This window comes from Medicago sativa, chromosome 6, assembly GCF_051527215.1.
Source record: "Medicago sativa cultivar Bolivia chromosome 6, Bolivia_mono, whole genome shotgun sequence".
NCBI lineage: Eukaryota > Viridiplantae > Streptophyta > Magnoliopsida > Fabales > Fabaceae > Medicago > Medicago sativa.
The window spans coordinates 21,119,812-21,130,749 of NC_140754.1; the positions used below are offsets into that span (position 1 = coordinate 21,119,812).

At 32.2% G+C, this 10,938-nt stretch overlaps 1 protein-coding gene across 1 annotated transcript; it reads right to left on the reverse strand.

Annotated features, from left to right (window-relative positions):
• Window positions 1–999: 999 nt before the first annotated feature.
• Window positions 1,000–9,259, reverse strand: FIP2 (potassium channel tetramerization domain-containing protein / pentapeptide repeat-containing protein). Its single transcript, XM_085716867.1, has 11 exons — window positions 9,176–9,259; window positions 8,961–9,070; window positions 7,134–7,268; window positions 6,336–6,491; window positions 5,770–5,853; window positions 5,326–5,372; window positions 5,172–5,245; window positions 4,641–4,699; window positions 3,081–3,140; window positions 2,221–2,301; window positions 1,000–1,406 (listed from the first exon to the last, which is right to left on the reverse strand). The coding sequence occupies exons 1-11, from the start codon at window positions 9,222–9,224 to the stop codon at window positions 1,353–1,355; spliced, it is 909 nt and encodes a 302-aa protein (XP_085572993.1). The 5' UTR covers window positions 9,225–9,259; the 3' UTR covers window positions 1,000–1,352.
• Between the last annotated feature and the right edge of the window lie 1,679 nt (window positions 9,260–10,938).

Here is a 10,938-nt window from a genome sequence, read left to right on the forward strand (position 1 = left end):
GTGTTTAAATTATTAAATTATTACGGGTCATTACCGACGAATTTATGAAATTTGGACTGTTTGGATCGTTTATATGTGATTACGTGATTGTGATAAAAACGATGTTTTTAAGTAATTTTGATCAATTATGTCGTATTATCCAATAAACTTCTTAAACTGGCATAATTTGGTTAAGTTATGAATGTGTCGTGATTACGGGTCTTTCTAGACTAATCACAAGTCTGTTCTGTTATTGCATGCATTTAATGCAGTTTCTGTTTCTGCTATGAACGTGAGTTAACTCACGCCAGTGCAAATGGCAACGTGAGTTAACTCACGCACTGCATTACACTAATGCATGTTAACATGCGTGTTTTTTTTTACAAATAACTCAAACGCATGTTAACATGCGCAATGTCTTTCAACAAATAACACTAACGCATGTTAACATAAGTAATGTAACTTAACATACGTTAATAATTGTACTAGCGTAACTTAACATGCGTAGGGGCAGTTTGGTATTTTACTTTGGGAGTGAGCAAACCTGTTTGGGTAAAGAGCAGGATTCTAAGACTTTTACTTTAGACAACATTGACAAAGATAATAATCTCTTCGCATTGGAAAAACCTCTTGTAACTACGCTTTTCGATTATCGAAAATGGGCATCAATATTCTAAATTTCATCCATATATGGATGAATATATTCCTAGAATACACAAATCAAGAGTTGCGATACAGTAAAACTGAGAAGGTTGATTCAACAAAAAAGAGTAAAATAAATAAGAAAATTTTATGAAAATAAGTATTCCTTCACTTCCGTTCTATTTTAACTTCTACCAAACAACTAAAAAAACATTCTATTTTCTACTCACTTTCATTCCTTCCACTTTCAACTCTGATCCAAACAAAGCAGTAGAGTTGCATTCAAGAGTTTGTCAAGTCGAGTGATTTTTCGAGTGCAGACATTAAAGAAAGATTGTTGATAAAAAAAAATGTGAAAGGAAAATATTCACATCACAATTAAAAGGTTTTTAACACATCATGCATAATTGTCATCAGAAACAGTACTATACACAAGATGGGTCGCAAATTATAATAAATAGTAATATTGCGATTTTCTTTCACCAAATACAAACAAATCAACAAACCATAGAAGCAAATACTAATGAACAATAAAAGCCTAAATGTTAGAGAAGATCGTCAACAGGCACAACCAACCATAAACATCAATCAACACCCAGTTGCACAACTTCATGAGAAGCAACGTTAAGTACTGTCGAAACACGATTCAACTTCTCAGTTAACTCATCTTGACAATCTTTAACCACATCCCCACTTCTCAATATTATTATCTTAACTCTTCAGTCCAAATATTATCTGATTGCTCCGAGCAAATTGGCACCATCAAGCTTTGCTCCTTCCAAGTCCTGATTGATAAAAAAGGAACGGAGAAATGTTAGATTATCAAATATTTTGAACATAAGAATAATCTTTCCATCTCCTTGTGTTGGCTTAATTTATGCTAGTCGTCTGAAAGCTAACAATAAGAGGACAACAGAAACCAGGAAATACACATGATTTCACCAAAAACCCTGAATTTAAATACAGGTGATTTCCCAATGTGATTCTATAAGGTAGGTACTTTTTTAACCAGTGTTGACAACAATCGCAGATCGCATAAAATAGCAGTTTGTTCAAATTCTACTATACTACAGTGTTATAGTGTCACTAGAGCTTCTATTCGACAACACTTTGTAATGTACTAAATAGCGTATCGCGGAACATTAGTGATTTGTTCAAATTCTGCTATTTTATAGCCGCTATTTGACTACACTGTATTTAACTATTCATTCTAAAGGTAAAAACTCGTGCTTTTTCGGCTGTTATATAGAATTCTGCATTATACGTGATTTAATCAATTAGTTCTATGCCAATACAGAAGAATTTCCCTGTTTTGCAGGGTGTCAAACTGCAGGAATTGTGTTCAACTTTTTACAACTACATTTTCAAAACCAATTGTCTCAAACTGCACAGGCATCCGCCAATTATTGGCAGAAAAAAAGGAAATTAAATATGCACCACATTAGAAAATCATATTAATAGGAATTGGCATTTTCAAAATAGAAAAATCAGGACCACAACAGGTGAACATAGTCAAAAGGAAATACTGATTAGCTGATCAAGAATATGATAATATCAAAGACATGAAAAGCACTACAAAAATTCAGCTCGTTGACATACTGTATCTCGAAGATTAACATGACGCAGATAAGCTCGTTGAAGGTTAGCATTCTTCAACTTGGCACTGTTCAGCTTTGCACCCTGAGATATAGGGAATTGATTTCAATCAACTAAGCCAAAATAGAAAAATAACATTTCAAAAAGCCATTGAAATGATTTCATTGAAGAAAATTAACTTATAAATAACAGTAATTATATAGAGTTAACATTATGTTTAGCGAAATTGCAGGAGCTTTTATTTTAAAATTAAACAAAAAGCTCTGATTCATATTTGAAAAATTATAAAGACCTCAACATAACAACAATATCGTCCTTAATGTTTCACTTTAAGAGTGGTACACGAATTTCAAACAAAAAGGGACGTCTTACTGCAATTTTGTCAAACCTCAAGGGATTCATGTATAGAAAGGGTAGTGCAATGAACAAGACTCTTATCATTATGACTGGGGAATATTACCTCCATGAGCAAAGAGACCGTTCTATGACAAAAAATTGTGACCCTATGTGACCCTATGTCTCAAGGCAGTAATCTCATTGTGGTGCCAAGGTTGATAATTTACTTAAGATACATGAGCATGTTTATATGTTCAGCAATAATGCATATGGTGCATGAATGTTATTAAATAAGCAAAACTTGCTAGTTGCTACAAAAATCAGTCCAAAAATCCAATTACATAAATTTATTTATCCAATATTTTGCATAGGTAGAGAGCAAATACATCATAAGGTGTCTCGGTCATGGTGATAAATGGTAATCTTCTAGGTGAGTAGTGCAGAAATCATCAACACCTTTTTTCTTTTTTTGTACAAAATATCTGCAATCCTGCTACTTTTTCCAATATAGGTTCTCAATATCTTACCTTCAAATTTGCTCCTTCCAGATTAGCTCCCTCCAGATTGGCATTAGTAAGATCAGCATTCTGTGGAGTTAAAAATTACCAGGTAATTAATCATCTCAAACCTTTAATCAACACACAACATTATTACACTAGGGCTGCTTGTATCAAGCTAAAACCCATCACTTGAAATAAAAATCATCCTCTGGAAAGATATTATTTATATATACTTTCACTTGTCACTATACATTTAATAATTAAAATGAAATGTAAACAAAGATTTCACCAAATTAAGGTGGTCAATCCACCATTTAATTGGTTATAAACTAATTTCATTGACTCAGAGTGTTTGTCTAAGCATTACAACAATAGTCTATGTAGCACGGATAGTCAGTTATAAGCATACTTGAAATGATGTTCTAATCCATAATTTGTACAAATATAATAGCCCTTGTCATAAAATGAAGTGATTGACATCTCGTATATTCATCTAATCATATCAAATATCTAATTGACCACCTTCATTAGGACAAAAATTCATTTCAAACTAACGAAATTATAGTAAAATTTAGATTCTGTTACAACTTACAATTCCCCCAAGAAACCTAATTATTTACGTGTTAGTGGCTTGGTGCTGACAAAAATCCAAAGAACTATACAAGATTGATGGAAGTTGTAAATTACGAGGTAACTAGCATCTTAAGAAGGAAAAAATTAATGTGGTGTCAAAACTCAAAATGACTTCATCATACCAGAAAATGTTTTTGAAAAAATGAATAGCCATGCCTTGCCTTGTAAATACCATTTGACCGCCAGGGTAATATTTATAACGTTGAGTAGGGCAAGGCAAAAAAAGAAAATAAAACAAAAGTTAAGTGATTTATTTGCCATTAATTGTAGAGAAGTGTCGGATGAATGACATTGTGGATCTCAAAAGGTTAAGAGGTAGGAAGATCATAGCTCAAATTTAAAGCAGAACAGGACAGTTTTAATTTATCAATTGCACCACAAGTAGGATTAGGGATGACTAAACATACAAGACAAAATAGGTTTATTTACGAATGAATACATTGGTAAGACAAATGGCATCAACTGCGGAAAAGATGGTAGAATATTGCCTTATATGGTTTCTATATGTGCCAAAAACCTATAGAAGTCTCAATAAGGAGTAACAATTAAAAGCTACTCTATGCCCAAGAAAAACTAAAGGCAAAATCATTTAGAATGATTTAGATCTAAATGTTTTAAATAGATTGATTTATGATATGATTTTAGTGTCATTTCATACATGCAATTGACTAAACCTATTTGAAAAAGGGTTTTTTAGATGCTTTTAATCTTAAGAGGAGTTAGAGGAAAACACAATATTGATGTTAGTTTAGACGTTCCGCTTCTAAAGAAAACGACAGACAGGAGAATATACTTTATTACTAAATTAACAGAAGTTAATAATATATTCTGATGAACCTCGCACATAAGAGAAAAAAATGGCACAAAAATAAAAAGCTTTTAGAAAACAAAAAGAACAGCATGAAAGATATAAGTTCAAATTATAAATCATATAAAGATTCGTGTTTGGAAAACCTGTAGATGTGCAGATCGCAGGTCTGCTCCACAGAAGCTACATCCTACTAAACAAGCATCTGAAACATAGCAGTTTTAAACAAATGAAATACATTTACGGGAATACTGTTCAATATACTACTACAAACAAATGCTTACTGTCCACATTATGTTCATGTCAAACCAAGAAAATTACTAGGATATTGCAAACCAAATTAAAAATATTATGCCGGATGCCATAGGAAGGTAACCTGAAAGTTGGACTTGGTTTTCAAACTGGATAGTTTCCTATTTGTTCACGTAAATAGCAAGTAATATGAATGCACACTACAATGCCACAGTACTGGCTATTGTTGATATTTTCCTTATCGTTTACTAAAAAATTGCTATTTTGATATACTCCAATAGATTGATCCATGCCATAGTGAGATAAGGTTTGGTTGTTATTTGGTTAAATGCTAAATAGCATAAATGACAAGGAAATATGTGGAGGTAATACTGTATAGATTCCAAAAATCAGAATTGGTAAAAAGCATATAATATAAAACAGACCTTGTAGATTTGCGCTTTGAAGATTTGTCCCAGCCAATAAAGCACCACGAAGATTTGCCCCAGTAAATTCACATCTTCCCTAGGAAAGATGAAATAATTAAGAGGCCTGCAAGCATGTATGCAATTAAATAGCATAGTTTTCTGATTGACTTACTCACGCAAAGTTGCATTATGAAAGATGGAGCCCTCAGCATCAACATCCTATAAAATCATATAGGTTTTAGGTCAACTTGTAAATTAAAATAAAATCTAGATGATGATGCGATCAATAGCACCAAAATATTGTAATCAAGAAAATATGTGGTGATCGCTAAATACTACATCACTGCCAATCATCTACATTTGTTAACAAAAAGAAAAACCAATCGTTTACACAATATATTTATGTTAAAGACAGGTATCCTTTGGCTGGACAATAAAGTTGGATTATAAGCTGTGTTAAAACTATTGAAAGTCTAAATTCACAAATGGTCTGAACTAAATTTAGCTCAAGCTTAATTTTAAACCTAACTAGCCTCATATTATTATAAATACACGCTTGAATGAACTGGCTAAATTGACATCCCTACGTATGAAGACAGGTTATATTCACACTTACCCGAAACTTTGCACATTGAAGATTTGCTCGTGAAAAGAACACATTTTTAAGACAAGCATAGCTGAAATCCACAAATGATAAATCCTGAAAATCCAAAATTCAAGAGATCAATGTAAGGGTTGAAGTTGGTGGCCTTATTACCCTGCATAAATTTACCATTTCAAAACTCTATTGAACATGATGACTTAGATCTCTGTCTAACATTATGTTAATTTCTACAAAAATGGTTAAGGAAATAAGTTTCTCCACCTAAGGTAACACATTAATGTCATCCTTTGGTGCATTCTTCAAATGCCACAATTGTATAATATTTAAGATTTAAGATAAATATGAACACAAGTTAATTTAAATAACTTTGTTCACGTATATAACCTTTCATCTTCCAAGTATTGACAAAACTGAAGTTACAGAACACTAGATAAAGTAAAGTTTGGAGGGGCTATATATATAATGGCTAAAAGAAAATGCACAGCTTTCTCCAAAACTCATATCCAAGTAATAACAACCTTTGTTTTACAAGTACACAGATACATACATTTTATATAATAAATGGTCCAAGAATTTACCAGTTTAGAGAGGTCGATGCCAGAAAGATTAACCCCTCGAAACCTGACTCTCTCAGATTGTATACATTTGATGATATCAGTACGTGTCAATTCTGTACGGAGCTCCTCTTCTTCCTTCCTCTTATTAAGGACATCTTGGATTCCATCTATAAGCCCCTAACATTTTGCAAGTGATCATAGGTTATAGGAATTCAATGCGGCCAGAAGTTTCAGTTTCTTTTCCATATAAGAAACTTAAAAGTATAACATCATGGACTTAAGAGCTAAGTAAGATATAATATCAAGCAAGTGTAAGTATCCAAATATTTGTTCATAATATAGCAAATGATCGCTTTGAGTTTAAATGGGGAACATTTCCATTGCAGATTGCTCTTAATGATAAAACCTTCACAAGAACCGTGATCCTTGTGCAAGTTGTATTCTGGACTATTAATGAAAAAAAGTTGCTATGTCCTAAACTAGGAGGAAAAAACTTAAAAGAATTACAGAATGTAGTCCCAAATTTTATATTTTGAAAAAAAAGGTCAAGCTACATTTGTTATCAAATGCATTTGTTATCTAATCCACAATTAAAAAAGAATTTGGAAAAAAGAAGAAACTTCGGGTTGTTGCTTAAAAAAAACGTTTTCAGATTTCATTTTCTACTATTCTAGTACAACTAACCTAAAGCACAAGCTACATTAAAACCCTTTGCCGCAGTTATATACACATCATTTCAAGCTACACTATACTCATGCAAGAATTGCTACACCCTAGAAACAAAGCAAAAAATAAAAGAAAGAATGAAGCTGTGCTCACAAGTAGCTGATAGTACTCGGCTTCCCTTAACAGCTCTGAATATTCAGCTTCCTCGAGAGTGGGCACCACGCCATCCCTTAACCAATTGAGAATGTGTCTGAAGTGCTTACCATCCCTATCAACAAAAACATACCCCTGCGATGCAAACACACATTACCACTGTCCCCAAATCAACAAATATAACAAAATTTACAATTGAACAATTATACAGAATTTTATAGATAATATTAATAATAATTACATCACCTTGAGGTCTCATATCACAATCTCATCAGATACTTTTAATTAAATTACAACAATAATAAGTAAATATCCCAACTGGTCATGACAAGAAACACTAAGACGGTAAGACCTATTTGGTCTCCGAGAACTAACATTCTCAAATGTAGGTCTAATTAGTTTCTAACAGAAACTAAAATGTCCCTAAAATCATCCTAAAAATAACTAATTTTTACCCACGTGTGAGATTTTTAAGAACTATTGATATTTTTTATTTTCCCCCATATTAAATGTGTTTTCGTATTTTCTGTCGAAAGCAAACTACACATGGACTATTTTGTATTGGACAAGGTAAGTAAAGTCTGATCACAAATTGTTTCATAATTTGGGATTGAACTCGAGTATTAGCCCAAAGTATGGCCTTTCAGATGAGTTAGACATTAACCACTTGAGCCCAAAGTCTGTCATAAAAATATCCCTATCCGGCACATTAATCTCTAGATTTTTCTTAATAGTTTCTCTTATAGTTTTTCTACCTCTTCCTCTGCCTCTAATGATTTGACTGCACTCTGTCTGATCTACACTTCTAACTATAAAATCTAAATGTCTTCTCTCTACAAGCCTAAACCACCTAAACCAAGTTTCCACCATCCTTTCTATGATAGGTGGTACCCCAACACTCACCCTCTAATGTTGTCATATCTTGTTTAGCCTTACCACATATTCAAAGCTACATCCTCGTCAACGCCGTGTTTATCTTATTCCTGTGTTGGTTATTCACCACTTACAATTGTACTTTTGGGCACTCAAAAAAAAAAAAATTGAATTTTCTACTTTTATACTTATACATAAAAGGGAAACTAACTTTTTTGGTAACAATAATTATTGTAAAATTTTCCCTTCATTTAGGGTCTATTAGCCACGCACAATAAGATAGCTTATATCTGACAGCTTATGGCTCTATTTGGTAAAAAACGGTGAATAAGTCATAAGCTCGTGAGAAAGTAAAGGTTACCAAACGGGTCTTTTTAATCAAATGAGCTTATAAGACATAAGCTCAAAAATAGGACTTGCCAAATTGACCCTACATCTTATAAGCTCAAATGACTAAAAAATACTTGTTTGGTAACCGTCATTTCCTCACGAGCCTATAGCTTATTTTTACTAATCATAGTATTTTCTAATAAGTTAATTCAAGTAGATTCTAGTATAAACCTTATAGCTTATCATATTTTATCTCAATTTTACCTTTGATATCTTAATAGAAAGGAAAAAAAAAAAAAGATTAATTGAATAAACATATCTTTTTTATGTGATTTCATATTTATAAGTTAGTTCAACCGCTAATTCTTAACAAATACTACAAACCTATGAAGCACAGACACTCTTGGGATTATGTACGTCCTAGTGTCAGACACGTGTCATGTTCGACACCGACACATATAATTACACTCAATTATGTAATTTTCTCAAATTCATGTCTGTATCCGTATCCGTATCCAGGCTTGCTTTAAACTAACTCCTCATCTGACCGCTATTTTTTACCGAACATAGTCATAAAAAAACACGAAAACAAAAGAAAATGTAAGAAATTTAGGGATTGTGTACGTTATTGGGATCTTGAGAGAGAGTATGGCGACCACTGAACATAGCAGCTAGCATTGAATCTGGTTCACGTTGTGTAACTGTATCGATCGTTGTCCAGAATTTCTTTCCTCCTGCGAAATTCAGAAATAAAATGTGAAAATTGATGATTATAAAGAACGATAAATTGAAGAAGAAGAATTAAAACGACGTCGTATAAGAGAGAATTAGTTAGTTACCGATGTTGAGACGAAGCGCGGAAGATAAATCGGATTGGAATTCCTTCATCGCACAAAGGAAGGAAGGTGTATCAAAATGAAATCAATTCAATTTTTGTAAAGAAAATATTATGAATTAAATCAAGTAGGCATAAATAGGAATATTGCAAGGGGCTTGATTAGGCACTAAGTAAAGTTTGACAAAATATTATTTGGGTTTGTCTAACATGTGCAATATTGCATATGTTAAGGTAACCAAGAGTATTGTTAAAAAAAAAAAAAAAGGTAATCAAGAGTAGTAACTTTTTATTGAAAATCAACAATTTTTATTCAAAAGTTACATATTTATTATAAAAAACACAAGTTTCAAGTCAAAATTACTACTTTAAACTTCTTAACATGTGCAAATTTGCACATAATAGAAAAACCCTAATTATTTTTATCGTTTATAAGTTCTAACTTAATTGTCGAAATTATTATGTTGGATATCATCATGGTTGGGATTAAAATCTCACAACTTCGTGTCATTTTATAATAACTATGTTATTTTGTTTATCTTAAAAAAAAATTCTCGTTATAAATTGAAATCAGTTTCTCTTGAATAATTCGTTTTGAATAAAACTTATTAACCACTTGAAAATAAATCAAGTTGTTTGTTAATTTCTTTACAGATTTTTTTTTTTTTTACAATGATTTTATGCTAATGTTATAGAAAATTGAAACCTAGAGTAATTTTTTTTTTTTTTGGATAGAATTGGTTTTATTATGGTTGCTCCATGCGCACTTTGAAGTGTTCAATTTTTTATTTAAGCCGATCAGATTGTATCTCCCAATGAAAAAAGATCGATTTGGCCATATCTTTAGATGGGTTTTGTATGATTTAAAGTTACGTTTGATATATCAATGCAATGGTTTTTAGAGCGAACATGAGAGAAACATAGAGCAATTTCGTAGTTTTTGTTACAAATAAATAAGATATGTGAGGCAACGCGAAAAAACTATAGTCCAGATATCAATTTTGCGACAACCTCTTTGTTTCAACCACCTTTAAGACCGTTGGACTTTCGGAGCGAAAAATGATAGGATTTCACGTCTTCCAAATAGGACACACCAGTGAATGTCAAACCAACAATAAGTCTTTTGGTCTCCTTCCATTCCTTACCTAGAAACAAAAACTTTTTAGCAAAGCAAACAAATTCCCAGATATCATTGACAACACACCAAACCACCTAAAAATTTCATATAAAATAGACGCCGCAAAACCAAGGTTCACAAACAAGTGCTCCTCTAAATCTACCACTTCTGAACACCACACACAACAAGACTAATCAACACTCCCAAGCACCATCGTCTTAAAAAGATTTATATATGTGGATTATCGACCAACAAGCTTTTGCCAAGAAAAATAATCATCTTAGATGATGCATAACTATCCCATAAATAACCCAAAACTTTTCCATTTTCCCTCTCGGACAAGAGAAGAAAATGGTAAAGAGATGCTAAAAATATTATAAATTTCATTAACCGATAACATACCATGAATGTTTGTTGAACAACTAATTATCCTCCAAAATTCTTTATCAAGACCGCAGTATAATAAGACACAAAGATTGATCAAGGAATTCAGTCAAAAAAGTCTACGTCTCAAACGACTTCTCAAATGCTAGATTGCATGGATTAACAACTTCGCGTAATTATACGTCTTAAGAGATTGATGACAGTGCATCAACACTAGTTATTTAGTCATATTTAGGTCTTTATTATAGCATTTAGAGAGTCAACTG